Here is an 18,298-nt window from a genome sequence, read left to right as displayed (position 1 = left end):
ATGGACAAGGGACACTACATTAGTAGTGCATCAATAACTTGAGAAGTTGGGCCTTCGATGGCTCATCTGGAGATGACTGACAGGCACCCAGTCGAAATATTGTGCAATGAATTCAACATCAACTGGCTGCAAGCCCAAATTTTATTTGAACATGAAATACATTTTTGGCCTACTGTGCAGCAGGCCAACATGAATACGCTGTCCCAGCTTCCAATGGAGCCAGATCTTACTTTTGATCAGGACGAGCTCCTTTGTTTTCACTTAGACGTTGAGGCATAACATGCAATGGAAGGGTTTCGCAGTAAAGGCTCCTGGATCACAGCTGCTATTACTGCCGATCTGGTTTTGCACCAAGATGTTCACCTCATTCAGTATGGTTGGCCAGATAGGCATTTGGTCTGGGCTTCTGATCCTCTACGTAACTATTTCGCCCTTTGTCACCACCTTTCAGAGTTTGATGCAATTGTTCTCTTAGCTATGAATGAGTTTTCGCCCTAGCTTGTGATCCTGACTACCCCGCCGCAAAGCTTGAAACCATGCATCTTGTCACGGTCTGCTCACAGGGTGCTATACAAAAGGCGGTTCTACAGGCAATGCTCTCTCCATGGCCCTCACCGCAGTGCCTGTGTGAATGTGTCCATGTTGATTTTACAGGATTCTTTCTAAATTCTTACCAGTTGTTGGTTATTGATGCTTTCCATAAATTTCCATATGTTATCCACTGTCCTGCCACATCAGCCTTGGCTACAGTTCCTCTTAAAAAAACTTTCTGTTGTAGGATTGCCTTATATGCTTGTGACAGATAACAGTTCACAGTTTGTGTCTCAACCTGTCTGTGATTTCTACACTCTTCAAGGAATTTGCCACAAGACTGCTCCTACTTTCTACCTCCCAATCCAATGGCTCATCTGCATGTTCATGGTTAAAAAGAAAAAAGTACTTTGTAGACTATTCCATGGACAATGCCTTAACATGCTTCTTGAGTTTCTACAGGTTTACACCGGAAGCGGAGTCGGGCCAAGATACTCCACGGTTGCCAGCCATGTACCCTCATGCAACTGCTAATGCCGCCCCACCAATGTCAGTCAGTACGGGCCTCATCGCTGTTCACAAATGGCTCCATGGTCTGGGATTGAGGGTTCAGCTGCAGCTGCAAGTGGATTCCGGCTATGGTCCACAGCTGCTGGGCCACCTCCTCTGTATGATGCACACCAGTGAGAGGCTGGTGGCTTGCCACCATTCTCAGCTGGGTCCTCATACTATGGTGTGGGCCGCGAGTCCACAGCTGCTGCGTTCAAATCCCCCCTCAGCACCTGTCTTGGCCTTACAGGGTGTTCCTGCTGTGTGGGCAGACTCACCTTCCTTCCAGATGTTGCCACCTTCTGCCTCTCCTCTGGTATCTGGTGCCCCAAAGTGTGTTGCTGGCATTTCCCTCCTGCCTCTCCTCTGGAGTCCGGCACCCCAGTGCACATTGCGGGCCCTTCCTGCGATGCTTCGCCACCAACTGCGCTTACATCACCATCTGGGCCGCCAGCGTCAGGTTCTCCAACATCGGCATCCCCAGCTCTCAACTGAGTGGCCAGTGCCTTCACCTTCAGTGTAATGCTACAATGTTGAGGAGGTAGATGTGTCCTTGGATGTGCGACCTCTGCCGCTACTCTCCAATTCCAGGATGGAATCTCTTTCTGCTGTCACTGTCATCATCTGTGGCATCTGCCACAGAGGTCATGGATGCGTCATCAGTCACACCTGCATTAGAGGAGTGCCATTTCCCCAAGATGGTAGCAGTGCTACAATTCTGTACTCAACACCTCGATACATGCTGCAGCACCAGCCTGCCAGTTCACTACACTTCAAATAGCCTACCAATGACAGCTGTAAACAGGTGGCCACCACCAAAGGCCGCCTGCAGTATGTCACAAGACCAGTGCGCACGGCATGACATCCACTGCACTGCTTACTGGAGCCTTTCTCTATAAAGAGACAGCACAGCCACGCCACTTCTCAAATTGTGTTCTACTGCTTACTGTACTGTTTCTATGTTTGTCATTTAGCTGCATGTGGGTAAATAAACTTTTGTTCTAAGTGGCCACATTATTGGTTGTGTCTAGCATTATGACACAAAAACTGTCTAATTTGGGGAACATCCACAGCCAAGAAAAAGTTTCATGTTTTGGTTTCAGATTAGTGACGTGTTAATCCAGAGAGAGAGATATATTAAATGTAGATTTCTGAATGTGATTCCCAATAATATTTTTTTTTTCACAGACATCATAATGTAAACTTAGTGTGGAATTGGTCTTTAGTACTCGTTTTAATACCTGAAACTCAATTGTGCATCATTGCCAATCATGAAAGCAGAAAAGTCAAGATTCACCAAGAGTGAAAACGTAAGTTCTGTGGAACAAACAATATGCTGAAATGAATATTGCTGCTATATGAACTGAGTTCTATACAGTGCTGCAAAACGCACGGGGAACCTGCTCTTGTAAATAGTTTTTGAGCCACAGAAATTGTTCAGTATATTCCAGGAAAGTTCAGGAAGTCCCTTAATAAACTGATCTTCTTGTATGACTATTAAATTCACCACAACGGGCCGTGCCAACATCTGCGCTCCTGGAGCCTGCTCATGCTCTGAAATCACAGCCAAGTCTGCCGATCCCTCCGGCTTCCTCCCACCACTGAGGTTTCCCAAACAGGTGTGTGACTGGGAAAGCTATATGCTAAAGGCAACACGCATAAGAAACTTAGGAAGACATGTTTGTAACACAGTGCGACTACTTCTAGGAGGTGAATATTACTGTGTATTTTTATAAGGAGGGTTTTATCACCAGTGTTTATTTTCAACTTTTTTCTTCCAAGACAATAACTTTATTAGTTAATTAATTAAGTACAGTCAATAGTACTAACACGGTGAGCGGAACTACAAAGCTGTACATACAGGCAGTTAAACTTTGTTGAAACTTCCTGGCAGATTAAAACTGTGTGCCCGACCGAGACTCGAACTCGGGACCTTTGCCTTTCGCGGGCAAGTGCACTACCATCTGAGCCACCGAAGCACGACTCACACTCGGTACTCACAGCTTTACTTCTGCCAGTACCTCGTCTCCTACCTTCCAAACTTTACAGAAGCTCTCCTGCGAACCTTGCAGAACTAGCACTCCTGAAAGAAAGGATATTGCGGAGACATGGCTTAGCCACAGCCTGGGGGATGTTTCCAGAATGAGATTTTCACTCTGCAGCGGAGTGTGCGCTGATATGAAACTTCCTGGCAGATTAAAACTGTGTGCCAGGAAGTTTCATATCAGCGCACACTCCGCTGCAGAGTGAAAATCTCATTCTGGAAACATCCCCCAGGCTGTGGCTAAGCCATGTCTCCGCAATATCCTTTCTTTCAGGAGTGCTAGTTCTGCAAGGTTCGCAGGAGAGCTTCTGTAAAGTTTGGAAGGTAGGAGACGAGGTACTGGCAGAAGTAAAGCTGTGAGTACCGGGCGTGAGTCGTGCTTCGGTAGCTCAGATGGTAGAGCACTTGCCCGCGAAAGGCAAAGGTCCCGAGTTCGAGTCTCGGTCGGGCACACAGTTTTAATCTGCCAGGAAGTTTCATATCAGCAAACACTCCGCTGCAGAGTGAAAATCTCATTCCAGTTAAACTTTGTTGTTTATAAATTTAGAAACACTTCAATTTAGAATATGTATTATAAATGGATCTATAGTTGGTGACACAGTCAGACTTGTGGAGTTATACAGATTAAAGTCTGTTAAACACAATTGTTGGAACAATTTAGTCAATTCACAGGAGTGGAGGAGGGAGGTGGTTCGGATTCGTGTGCTGAACCAAACACTGAAACAACTTTAGCAGCTTGTCTACTCAGTCGAGGATACTGCTCTTGTAGTAACATTTTACAAAAATTTGTAGATGGCTCGACTGCACAAACAGAGAACACTCTAACGAACACATTGAAATCAGTGTTCAGCTGTGCAAAGTCCAAGAAATGTTTCAATTACTGAAATGTTGTCAGTCATGTCCACAAATGACTGCTCTGAGTTCCGGAAAATGTTCCATGTCATACACTAGAAGCCAATTTTTTCATAAGATTAATTTTTCTTCGATAGCATCTGTTACCAAATGATAATCCCCTTGCATTAAGACACTTACTGAACTCAATTTTTTTCCTAATAGCCGATTTCAGTTCAGCTAGCATTCATATTGTCTTTGTGGCTAGTGTTGTAATGACATTTCAAGGACTGCTTTTGCAGCTCATAATAGTATGATGGCATATTAAGCACTTTGCATCGCCTCCAAACTACAGGAAAGTAAAGCGATTCCCATTATGCACTGAATAATGTGGTTTCTCAACTTTTTCTTTTTGCAGATAAATGCACAGAAGCCATAGTATTCCGAATGCAGAACATGAACCTAAGTTAGCACAAGTACTACCACTAGCAAAATGCTTGGCATTTGACAAGGTGATTATTATGCTTTAGTGGCGTTGGCCTGCAGCCTTCATTTTCCTTTCCCTCCTCTCCCTTCAGCCCCACTTACTTCTGTGCTCAGAGCACTAGACAAGAGCATGGCTGGAATGCTCACAGGTGGTGCTTGGCCAGGCTTGCACTACAAGAAAGGAATATATTCTGAGCTTTTTTTTACAGATGCGCATCTGTGGCAGCTTGCTGCTTCTACTTCATTGTGGAATTTCTTAGTACCACTAATAGATGTATACATTATTAACAACACCAAAAATATACATCTTATATAAAATCTGACTTCTGTACATCTTCAATGGAATAATGTGTGTAATCCACAAGAGTACCACCTAAGCACTGAGCAAGGTCTGTGGCAGTAGCCACTAGGAGACATAATGGTCAAGCGACAGAGCACGATGATTGCACAAGCGCATTCAGTGCCACCTGCCACATGCGTCTATGTAGGCAATCACTACCCAGCATTGCTCTCATTCATCTCTGGCTCCACATGCAATTCACTTTGTTATGGGACTGTTTGTAATTGTTTTGCCATGTGGCACCCTGAACATTATACTTGTTGTTAAACCTTGTCTTTGTGATCAGAAAATACAGACCTGTGTACACTTGTTCCTGCAGTGATAGTGCATTTTTATGTTATGCGTTACAACATATCTGTCAACAATCTTGGGCATTTTATATTTGCAACCATGGACCCTCCGCTCCAGGCTGCTTTATCAGGTGTGTTGATGGTGGTTGTGCTCCAACAGTTTTTGAAATAGCAGTTACAACAACAGAAACATCTAGAAGCCTTGGAGTTAGAGTGACAGAACTGTCAGGAAGGCTGGTTGTCTGCATTGTTCTCCTGGCAGTCAGCTGTGACTCGGCTACCGTTCCCGCCTTTCGAAAAGACAATGGAAGAGTTGGCGGCATATAAGAAGCACCTCTGGCAGCATTTTGGCACATTCCACGTAATGGATTCAGATGTGGTCAAATCACTTCTCCTGTCATGGATCTCACTCAGTACATACCAGCTTTTGTGCAAATTGGTCAGTCTCATGGAATCGCTATACCTGAGCTATGATGAAATTTGTGCTTTGTTAACCAATTATTTACAATGCCAGTGCCACACCATTGCTGCCAATGTGGAGTTTTATCAGTGTCATAAACAACCTAACCAATCATACCATGGGAGGTTGAAATGCAGGAACTCAGTACGAAATGGCGGTTTGTGGCTCCTGTACATAAGGAATCATATGCCTTAGCCTGATAATACAGGATGCAATTATTATGGTGACCCATGTGGCTGCGGCAGTGGTGAAAGATTACATCTTACAACAGGTGCAACAGTACATTCAACAGGGTTGGCCAGATGGTATTTCCGGTTGGGACTTGATGCGCAACTATTTTCACCTTTGCCACCAGCACATCATGGTGAATGGTGTTATCCACCTCGCTGCTGAGCAGGGCCTCCCTGGATGGTCCCAATGAAACCTTTGCCCCAACAATACTATGTCTTCTGCACAAAGGTCACTGGGGAGTCTCTCGCATTAAACTGCTTGCTCAGCGCCATATATACTGGCCGGGTATATACCGACAGGTCGAGCATCTTGTTTGCAGCTTTTCTCGATGCAAACAGCAGGCGGCATCCTGCCAGATGTTCTCTTTTTGGTCGATGTCCTTCCACCAGTAGGAGTGGGTTCACGACGACTTCGTAGGACTCTTCTTGGATATGACATGGCTGACTGTCATTGATGTATACACAAACTTTCTGTACATGGTCAACTGTCAGTCCAGGAGTGCAGGAGCAATTGGTAGATTCTTCACTATTGTATGTCTTCTTCTAATGCTGGTGTAAGATAGTGGACTGCAATTCTGTTCCCAAGTTTTCAATGAGTTATGCCGCTACGAAAATGTTCACCACTTGATGTTACCGCCTTCCCAACCCCAGTAAAGTGTTGAGGCTCTTATATTGTTTTTCTCGAGTTCATAAAGGTCACCACCAATAGGGGAGAAAAGTCCGGCAGAGCTCCTCTATAATCATCAGCCCTGCACATTGTTCCACCTCATGCTGCCATCACACGAGTTGGCATTATGGATGGCCCCACCTCACTTTTCCCGGGTGCCCACATGTGGATGCAGGTGTTCAGACGCCAGGACAGATGGATTTCAGCAGTCGTAAGGCAGCAGTGGGGCCACTGTGTGCACATCCTGGCCACTGGGGACAGGACAGTGATGCATCACCAAAATCAGCTGTGCCTGGAGTAGGCGACTCACCAGCTGACCCTGTAGCAGTTGGCCACTGTGACGTCACTGCTGACCCTTATTTCTTCTCCATCGCACCCTCTGCCCTCTCTCCTCCTGCTCTCAAACTCTTCCTGTCTTCAGGCTCTCCGCCCTGTGTGACGCCCGTGGTCTGCTCTCATTTTCCTCGTTTGTAGGCCGCATGAGATGGACCAGATGTCAGAAGATGAGCTTGTTGCAGTACCAGCCCCACCGGTGCCACTCCTGCCACTACCGTTTCCTTCTGTGCCAGGAGCTAACGTAGACATGGTGTGGCCACATTTATCTGTGTCAGAGACACAGCATTGCTGACTGTGCTGCCACGAGGTGATCTTCTAGCTGTACACTGCTGTCTGCAAACAACCTGGAGCTGGTGAAGCTGGACAGGCTGCCCGACACCCCCAATGACGTCGGCCTGCTTCGATGCACTAAAGGGTTTTCTGGCTGGGCAGGGGTCAATACGTCGAGAGACAGCTCATCACTCCTCCATGGACAAAGGAGTGTGGTATCCCACCAAACTACTACCTAAGCATTGGGCACCAGTCAACGTCTCTGTCAGTGGCCACTAGGAGAAGAAATGGTGGCTGAGTATCAGTGCAGGACAACTGTGCAGGTGAATTCAGTGCCAATTGCCACACACATCTATATAAGCATTCACCATGCAATACTCCCTCTCATTCAGCTTTGGCTCCACGTGCAATTCACTTAATTATTGAACTGTTTGTAACTGTCTTGTCATATGGCACCCTGAACATTGTATTTGTTGAACCTTGCATTTGTGACTGGAAAATACAATTGCTCTATCAGTGTTGGTGTGTTTTTATGTTATGCTTTATACCATGATCATTGTAAATAAGTGTTGTAAACTGTTTTTCTGCTTGACATTGAGTGGTTACAACAGCCTAAGAATTATCATATGGGCCTCAACATATTGTACATATACATATTTTGTGACAATTTTGTTATTACCTTTTAACTTAAAATATGTTTATGTTTTTTGTTATGTATTCCAAATCCATGAGAACCATTTTACTTTGGATCTGTGGAAAGATATGTAGCCTTTTCTTGTAAATATGTATTATGTATTCTTCTTTTTTGAGATGTTTTACATACTTGAAGATATCCTCACTATTAAGCTATGGAATTCAAAGTACACCTCATATAATCTAACAATTCCCGTGAAGTGGTTTTGTAACCATTTTGAATTTTGAAATGGCTGATACCTTAATATGTAAAGCTTCAATAATTTTGAAATACCACACTCAATGAACAAATATAATAAAATTGTTAAACTATTGATAGTAATATTGTATATCACAGATCAGTAGGCTTACAGGAGCAAAAATGCATCAGTTATTTATGAGCAAATAGAGAGTTAATTAACAAAGAGCAATCTACTCCTGCTCAGCCTAGACTGTAATACTAGGGTTGCCCAGAAAGTAATGTAACACTTTTTTTTTCTTCGACAATTCTTCATTGACCATAATGAGAATTACACATACGCAAGGATGGCATTCTCTCTACACCCCTATTTTTCTACGCAATCTCCATCCTGTTCTACAGCCTACCTCCAGTGTGAAAGAAGGGCATGTGTGCCCTGTCGGTACCAATCTTTGTCCTGGTGGTGGAGCCAGTGCTTCACTATGTGAACTTCCTTTGCTGATAGACAGATGCAGTGCCAACTCCAGAGTCATAATGTGTCTGTCCTCATGACTGACATCAGCAGCTCACTGCAACATGCTGGTGTGACAGCCATGGATGGTCTCCCCAACTGTTACAAATCATATAGCTCTGCCGGACTGCCTTCTGATGACCTCACCTTTGTGCCCAGCTACTAACAGTACTTCCGTCGACAGCAGCTCCATAGACATTGCACAAGTGTGAGTATTCCCCACAATCTCTATCTCTGCAATGAGAAATTCAATGATGGCACATTGCTTGTAATGAACACACCTACAGATGCCATTTTGAAACTATTCTGCAGCTACACTATCTGACAGAAGTGATGCAAACTTGGCACGCTTACTCAGGAGACTTCAAATAATACATATGTAATGTTTCACATTTGTAGCATTGTTTGTGGCCGAGAAAAAAAGTTTTGCATTATTTGCTGGGCAACCCTCATATTTGACCATAAGATGCTATATACATCTGATCGGCCTCATATAGATGTCTAAATGGTGAAGCTGTGCAATGGTTCCTGTACATCATATTTCTGCTGTCATTGGCCTATTCCACCACAGATATTTGCTGAATTATCATCTTATGACCGTATGGTCCACTCTGACAGCTTCTTGCATCAGTATTGATAGGAGCTGATATTTAGAGCTATGTAGTACATTAAGTCAGTGATAGGTAACTGCTTGGACTATTGTGAAGCAGTCACGACCTGAATGCTTTCACTGCTAAATATATTAACAGGTGACACTTTTCCATTTCGCTGTATTAATTTTATTTGTTCACAACTAGTTTCGTATAAGGGGCATTCAAAAAGAAACAAGCCAGAGTCTGGAATGCGTAAACTGGCAACAGAGGAGAGTAATATCGTGGCTTGTGTAATGAGGTGTGGTTCCAACCAGAGTTTGGAAGTTCACAGCTCGTCGCTAGAGGGCACGCGTGCACGTCATGTGACTATACAGAGCTAACAGCAGCATGCATCAATCGTTCAACACTGCCAGTTTTGACATTCTTCTTTTACCAAGATGGCCCCCTTCTGATTCACTTCCTGCAGTAAGGGACAACCGTGAATGCCCAGTGTTACTCGCAAACCTTGACCAACCTTCACCAAGCAATCAAATCAAAACGACCACGCAATTTCACCGAGGGGGTCATTCTGTTCCACAACAAAGCAAAGTCTCATATGGCCAACACAGTCATGGCACTCCTGCAGAAATTCAAATGGGAGGTTCTTGGCCACCCTCCACACAGTCCCGATCTCTCTCCCCTGTCATTAGCCGGCCGGAGTGGCCGTGCGGTTCTAGGTGCTACAGTCTGGAGCCGAGCAACTGCTATGGTTGCAGGTTCCAATCCTGCCTCGGGCATGGATGTGTGTGATGTCCTTAGGTTAGTTAGGTTTAATTAGTTCTAAGTTCTAGGCGACTGATGACCTCAGAAGTTAAGTCGCATAGTGCTCAGAGCCATTTTGAACCCCTGTCATTACATCATTTTTGGTCCCCTTAAAAAGGCTCTGAGGGACAAATGATTCACCTAGGATGACAAAGTCCAGCAGTATCTGCGGAACTGGTTAACATTGCAGCCCCAGGAATTTTATGAGACAGCCATTCACTGCCTTATGTCACAATGGGACAAGTGTCTCAACAACCAGAGTCAATACTTCCAACATACAGGTACTGGTTTCTGTAATTATGCCTCTGGCTCGTTTCTTTTTGAACACCCATTATATTACCAGAAATGTGTCAATTTGCATGCACCCTTGTCCTTGCTTTGTTTTGTGTGGAGAACTCTAACAATATCCATATTTTGTGTTTGAACACTATTTATTAAATATTCCATGAAAAATTAAGTTTACTTAAAGCTCTAGCACACAAGTAAAAACATTTACATAGAAAGTGTTAATTTTCAAGTCTGACATGAAGCTCTTTGAGCAAATATGGGTAACTTAGTAATATGTAGAATACATTGTTTGTAGCTTGTTTCACGCAGAATACTTACATGTCTCCAATTTGCTAAAAATGACACGGAGTAGATTGTTACCACTATCCTCACTTAGCCATAATGTCCTTGTACTATGTTCACAATGAGTGAGCTTCTTCATTATTCCGACTGACAAGCCAATAAAGCCAGGTAAATCTGCATCTTCACTTACTGTCTCAATTTGCACAAAGAATTCCTGTAAACGAAACAAACCTCTTTGATCTCTTTTAAAAGAGTAATACCTATCTATATTGAGCGTAATATATACAAGGAGTAAAATAAATTTCAGTTGTTAACTATAAACAGATCCCTGGATAAAATAGCAGTATATGGAAATAAATCATTTATTGTAGTTTGCTTTAGATACATATCTACACAGAAAGTTCAAATATCTATCTTGTAGACTGAATACAATAGCCCTGGTGAACATCATTGGTGTAGATGATCTACATGAGGAGCTGCAATGGTCATGAAATTCAAGTCCATTAATTTGCATTAAAATTGTGGGCACTGGCATACTCGGTTGGATGGAAAATGGAGAAAATGGTAACATCAATAGCTATTTAAAGTGTTTACCTGACAATAGAATTACCCTGAATATAACAAGAGACATTTTCTTGAAGAGGTTCCTTGAGAAATTTCTATTGTTAAGGTATTCTGACAAAAATTAATTTTTAATTAATGTGCAAACTGATTTTCTGAGATAAAGTAGCTTAAGATCTGCCTAAAAAAGTTAACACCATTTATTGTAAACAGTCCTGGTGTTTCCAGGACTGGTGTTGTCTTAGATACCTTAGATGATGTTGATATGCAAGTAGTTTTTTTGTCAAATCCCACAGGAAGTCTTTTATCTAGCAGTGTTCTGCATTGTAAAATAAGACCCGTCCTCTTCATCATTGTTATGCACCAGCCTGTACTTGCTTTTGACTTCCGCATTTTTGAGTAATCAGGAACCCTTAATTCAATTTCTCTCGGATATACTGAACAATCTAGTGCTCCACATTACGAAGTCTTCCCTGATGTGGTCTCAAGAAAGCTTGCATGTAGAACCAGTGATTTATAATTTATTCTTTATCTGACATCACCTATTAACATTCACTTTTGTGAGATCAAGTTTTCTTCCTGTTGCATGGTAGTTTGTACCATCTGCACTTAAAAATTAGTTTCTTGTATCCGTGAACCAACTATGAACTGAAAACTCTTAGATATAATTTTATCAGCAGTTTCAAGGCTGTGATCTACATTCATTATCAATTGCTACAATTTACTGTTCTGCACTAAGCAAAATGAATAATAACAAAATGTTATCCTCTCAGCTAATTAGAGCACAATTAGCAGAAATTGTTGCCAACCTTGAAAATCACAATGCTATCAAGCAGTAGCTGCTCTAGTACCATTGTTGAACCTTGTGTTTCATTTAATACGCCATGTATCAGGTGTTCTGTGTGAACATGTTTATTACAATTACTTTCTCTTCTGTAGAACTGTAAACCATTGCTAAGTATTCATCCATTTTTCAGGCCAATTCGGATTTGACTACATTAAGATGCAGGCGAACTGCAGTTAAAACATTGCAGATGTTCATGAAAAGTAACATAGACAAGCTTGGATTCCCATGCTTGGCAGCATGACAAAATTTGCTGCCCACTTGCCACTACCCTTCCCACAACTGGCTATGCTGGTGCCACTGCATCCCATCCCATCCTTCTCAAATCCTCAAATTAAATTGTGAGTAACTTCAACTATCAAAGCTTCATCTGCAAATGTGACAACCCCCCTGTATTATGCTACTACATAACATAAAAATGTTAACTTCAACAATAAAGCTTTATCTGCTAATGTGGGATGACCCTTTATTTTTGTAATAATGAATTTGAGAAAAATCTCATCTTGTAGTCAGTTAAAAATGGCATCAATTCTGCAAACACTGATGTATTATTTCCACTGTTCATTGAAGCCACAAATTCATGTTTATAAATGGGCACCACTCTTGTAGATCCATTCAAAAGAGGAAAGGGGGGAGGGGGCCAACAAGAATTTTCACCAAATTACATGATAATCATTAATAGCTTATCTTTTGGTTACGCTATATTTCTCTGTATTAAGGTAATGTAGTTGGTAATTGTTTGTTTATGGTTGTATAAAATATTAAGTTAATTTAGGACACAAAGCTAACACTGTATGTTAATAAGATTACATGAGACATGAGATCTTAGTGGAGATCACTGATCATTGTGTTTGGCAATCAAACAATTATAAAAAAAAGTATTTTGTTTCCCCATCAGAGAATTTATGGTGCATTGAAATAACAAAATATCACAAAAAAATAGGTAACCATGAATAACACATCAGTAAGTTAACAAAATTCCACAGGATCTTAACACCAACTTAAAGAAAAACAAGACATTAAAAAGTCCAACTTCCATGAGACATTACATAAAAGAATATATTTCACTGTAATATCCAACCAATAGGGAAAACAAAGGTTAAATGTAAGTTACACATGCTGTTCTGTGGGGTGATCAGTATGTTTGGAAATGAACACACTTTATACACAGCAAACACACTTTTATTGTTCCACGACAGCAGTTTCAAAAGTCTTATGATGCAATTATCTAATCTTAATGGAACTTTTTATAAAACGCTATGAATTCATGTAATGTAATACAGCAATTTTATAAGAAGTTACATGAGATAATATAATGGCAGCACCATACCAGCCATCTTGGAACAACAAAAACGTGCTCACAGCATATGAAGTGTGTTCATTTCTAACTGTAAACTGGCTTCGGGCAATGCTATACCCGGAGCAAAGTTCAGTGTTCGCCACATGGCAGTAACATTTGACACTTGACAAGAGGTACACACAGACTTCCAAGAAATGTCATTGTGAATAAAGCAGACCAAGAAAACTATGCCAGAAATGAATGAATTTCAACAAATACAACTTTGAACAAAAAGTACTGGCACACAAGAATATTGCAAACGAGTCTTAACATACACTACTTAATGACCACATAGGACACTGTTCTTAATCTATAAAACAAGTATATCTACATCAACAATAGTGTCTTCAAACCACAGTGAAATGCGTGGCAGAGGATAATGAGCATGTTATCACATGTTAGGGTTTCTTCCCATTCAAATTACACATGGAGCATGGGAAGAACGACTGCTTAAATGCCTTTAAGCGCATGACACAAGTAGTCTGTCTTTGGGGTCGCTGTGGAAGTGATGCATAGGAGGCTAAGTGCCATCTCTAGATTCTTCACGTGATACTGGTTCTTCAAATTTTGTAAGTAGACTTTCACAGCATAATATGCTTCTATCTTCAAGAATCTGTCAATTCAGTTTTTCAAACACTTCCATGATGCTTCCCTAGGAGCGAGGAAAAAAAAAAAAAAAAAAAAAAAAAAAAAATAAATAATAATAATAATAAAAAAACCACTGCAAGGTTATTCATGGCACCCTTCTTTGTACATGTTTTACATTCCTGTATAGTATGGGTCCCACACACTTGAGCAATATTCTGAAACAGGATGCACAAGTGATTTGGAAGCAATCTGTTCTGTAGACTGACTGCAGTACCTCAGCTCCTACCAATGAACCAAAGTTCACAGCCTGTTTTTTCCTATGACTGAACCTATGAGATATAATTTCATTTCATGTTCCTACAAATTGTTAAACTCAGGGATTTGTATGAGTTGATCAATTATCATTGTGAATCTCTGATACTGTAGTCAGAATACTATGTTTTATCGTCTTGCGAATAGCATAATTTTGTGTCTGTGTACGTTTAAAATAAGTTTCAATCTTTGTGCCACTTTGAAATCTATTGCATATGATGGTGAATCCACTGAAATGTACGAAGTGATGTCAAATAAACTGACTGATTGATCAAGGCTTTACTGTAAATAGTTCATAGTTGAAATAATCTAGTTGTTGAGATATGGACATTCTATAGCAATCCTTGATGCTAAATTATTTTAGAAATGATGTGTGACTGTTCCAACAGAACTCCATGAACAAAATAAGCGTCATTATCTACAGACTTTATTAGTCATAAAATATATGGTGTTACAAATTATAGCATCACACAATATGATGTTGACTGGTACTGGTCACAGAGCAAGTTTTCTGAAGTCAAAGCTTTCAGGCCATTTCACTTGGATGCTCTGAATTATTCTGGTTGGATACGTAATTGGCAAGATTCAAATATGCGGCAGGGCAGTTTTGCTTTTCAGAATTTTAAAACAACTGTAACATATCTGATCTTCATTTTACAATAAAAAATAAAGCTATCCACATAATGGAAGTTGGTCAAATATCATTGTGCTTTACTAGGCAAAGTCCTATTGCCTGCAGTATGCTCTCACCTCATTATAACATTAGAACTGTCTTACTAAGTTGAATGTGGACTCCGCATCATAGTGCAACTTGGCAGTATCAACAGGCAAGTCTAAGCTGCCCGATCATACAACTAAGACTTGGTTTCACAAGCTGCAACATGGTCGTAAATGGATCAGGGGCCCAAAAATGTAGAATAAATTTCTTTATTTCATGTCTATGGTCACAAATTTGTAAGTCCTCAAACTACCGGTTTTGGTCAGCAATGACCATCTTCAGATCTGTTTAATAAAACATGTCCTAATATACTGGAGCCATAGAGGCATCATAAAAAGCTAAACACAAACTGTTTTGAACAGTAGAGCTGTTGACAAGATGACTTTTGTGTATACTATTATTTATGTATGTGTGATGATGCTAGCACTGATTTTATGTTTAGCTTTTGACTATGCCACTTTGGCTCCAGTATATTAGCACATGTTTTTATAAAACAGATCTGAAGATAGTCATTGCTGACTGAAACCGGTAGCCTGAGAACCTACAAGTTTGTGACCATGACGTGAAATAAAAGAAATTCAAACTATGACTTGACTAGTGGTGCCCAAAGGGAATGTACCAAATTCTGGGATGTCTGTACAAAATGAACAATTTACCTTTAAACAACAAAAGTAATTCCATTGGTATTACTGTAGGCTATAAACACTGCCACTCTTGCAACGTGACCAAATAAAGATATAACGGCCATCTTTACCTGTACAAAACAACGGTCCTCAAGGAGATGGCTAAGTAAGGGATCTGCACCAATTGAAAGATACCTCTCAATTTCTTCTGTGATCCCAGTGGGAACTTTCTTCCACAACAGGAAATGTGGTGAGAGCCTGTTAAAACAAAAACAATACATAAGGCAGCAGACTGTGAAAAGAAGAAAAAATATGAACAACCATCAATAAAGCCAAGTTATCTCCAGAATTAAAATTTCCATAGTATAAGTGAACTTATAGAATGTTTCTCTGCTCCTTAATTATCAATCAATTGGCTCATGTTTTATGTCTTCAAACAGGGAGGAGGCAGCCTGCATGAACAAAGATCACTGCTTCTCACAAGAACTGTGTGGCACTCTGTTAGTGTAGGAACCTGTGTTTGACTATGGTTGGCAGGTTGTGTTTTGACTCATGAGAAGCTAATCAATTTGGTGCATAAAAACACATCTTTGTATGATACACGTAATGTGGAGTGCAAAGATGTATTGAAGGATGTATGGAAGGAATATGCCCAAATCTGAATCAAACCATTATTAACACCTTAACTTAACGATTTTTTTTTTTTCAAATTACATTCCAAAAAATAATTAAACTGGAAGCAGTCTTGATCGCATAAATTTTTAAATGTGGCGAGCAGTTTCAATCTTATTGTAAGATCTTCAGACCTAAAATGAACGAGAATCCTTATAAACCTATAAAGGATGAAATCGTATATTGATAAAACAGTAAAGAACACTGATATATCATAGATGTCTGCCGGAGGCGGTGGCGCATGGCAACCCTCTTGCTTGTGGCTGGTGGTGTACTGCAATGTGAAGGACGCTAGCTGCTAATTAAATACGTGAAGCCCCGCCCACAGTCTCCGCCATAACGTCATGGATAGCCAATCACATAAGTTGCATTTCTGCCGCTTAAGAAAGTAACGTGTTAGTTACTATTAAGTCATTATTGCCATCTACAGAACGTGTTTTATAAGTTAAAATCTTATAGCTTATAAAAATATAGTGCAAAAAGGTAATTACTGCGACCTAAATAGTGTGGCCCTCTATCATGTACGTTATCGACCAAAGCAAAGATGATAACAAAGACACCACTCTAGTAACGGCGGCTACCTACTCGTCTTACTAGGGCCAAAGAGGCTATCTATGGGGAAAGCATCCTGGTCGCTTTAAGGTTACCAGGGAGACCCAACAAAGGTCGATCAGTACATGATAAGGGTAAGTGGTATGTGCATAAGTTACTGTTACCATTAAAATTTTAATTAAAAGACATCTCGTCAAAATTAATGTTACATGTAGAATGCGATATTAGTAACGGAATGTTACAGAAATTTATAAAGTAAAAGCTATATTACCATTACGGTCGTTGGTCTGCATAGAATGCAACATGATGGCTATCATGAGCGTAAAATTAATGACATTATGCCACTAAAGAAAGGATAAAACCACTGTCTGGACGGTCAAGTCATGGGCGGACGAAATTATTTACACCGATCATCAAGCTTTAGCATTCTTGCTGGAGAGTAGGTTATTACACAACCTTCTAATAGGTGGGCCTTGTTTTTACAAGAACTCCAAATATAAAGTAATTACATAAAGGGTTCTCAGGAACAAGTCCCTGATGCATTGTCAGGTGTACCTTTACGTATGAATGAAATGAAATACACTGAAGGGCTTGGTGTCATTTTTGCAATCAATTTCCTAATCTCAAGTTATATCAGTAATGAAGTAAGAACACTAGCCTTAAGAATACAGCAGGCAATAAAAACTTATGAATATTAATTAACAAGTTGTTTTGTGGCAAGGATAATGTTTTGACACATCGTTAAATATTTGTATGAAACAAAATCACAAATACGGTCTTCAACTTATAAATCCCTGAATCTTCACCCTTTTGTTTTAATAAGTGGTAGCATACAGATGTATGCTTGGATCCATTGTACCAGCGTTGTTAAAAAATGTGTATTTCAACCATACATTAAGGGTGTTGTATAAAGTTATAACAAAAGCAAAATTTATTTGCATACTTAAGATGCCAACTACTATCTATTCATCACTTCACTCACTGCCTAGATCTTGCATCAAAAGGTTAGAAGCAGACAAGGAGAATTTACGCGATATTCTGAGGAGTGATCCTGCATCGACATTGTCACAATCACAACTAAACACAACTGAATTAACATGAAGCAGTATATAATGCAAATTATGAATATTGACCCTGAATGTATTGATATTGAAGGTCTGTTGATATTGGTATCAGTCCATGTTCACCCAGGATTGTGTACAGATTCATAAATTACCTTCAAATTTCCTTCAACTATTCTTTCCAATCAATTTTTCCAATTATTCAAGCAGTTATTACTCAATTTCCATCATCTCCCTACATATACCTATTCAACAACCACAATGAAACTGCGTTAATCTTTTATTGTGATTTTCTTCAGTAAGAGGGACTTAAGGAATAACTGACCTATGAAGTGTGATCAGAAGGTGAAACAAGTCTGTGTAACTGTCACTTAAGTAACCGGCGTAGCTTTCACACAATTTCAAAATAAGTTTCAGCTCAAATGACGTCACCTTCAGGTTTTTTATGATATCTGGTTTGTCATATTCCTGAAAAAAGCAGATGTGCTTAAATTAGTACACACACACTGAAAGCTATAAACAAAATTGAAATCATAACATATACATCACTATACGTAATGGCTGCAAGTCACAAATTTTGCTGCACAAACATGCAAACAAATTTAAATAAAAATATTTAACAAAACTGATTAATTACCTTCTCATAGC

At 40.4% G+C, this 18,298-nt stretch overlaps 1 protein-coding gene across 1 annotated transcript in view; it reads right to left on the bottom strand.

Moving 5' to 3' along the window:
• LOC126481418 (uncharacterized protein C1orf112-like) overlaps positions 1-18,298 on the bottom strand; it is a 130,068-nt gene that overhangs the window by 49,715 nt on the left and 62,055 nt on the right. Inside the window, exons 7-9 of the mRNA XM_050105159.1 lie at positions 17,976-18,118; positions 15,497-15,623; positions 10,417-10,594 (exon numbers count right to left, since the gene is read on the bottom strand). Of these exons, the coding sequence (XP_049961116.1) occupies positions 10,417-10,594; positions 15,497-15,623; positions 17,976-18,118 (448 nt within the window). The remainder of the gene's footprint in view (positions 1-10,416; positions 10,595-15,496; positions 15,624-17,975; positions 18,119-18,298) is intronic.

Source organism: Schistocerca serialis, chromosome 5 (genome assembly GCF_023864345.2).
Source record: "Schistocerca serialis cubense isolate TAMUIC-IGC-003099 chromosome 5, iqSchSeri2.2, whole genome shotgun sequence".
NCBI classification, from domain to species: Eukaryota; Metazoa; Arthropoda; class Insecta; order Orthoptera; family Acrididae; genus Schistocerca; species Schistocerca serialis.
The sequence above is the reverse complement of the archived record's forward strand: the minus strand, read 5'-3'. Positions and strand labels throughout refer to the sequence as shown.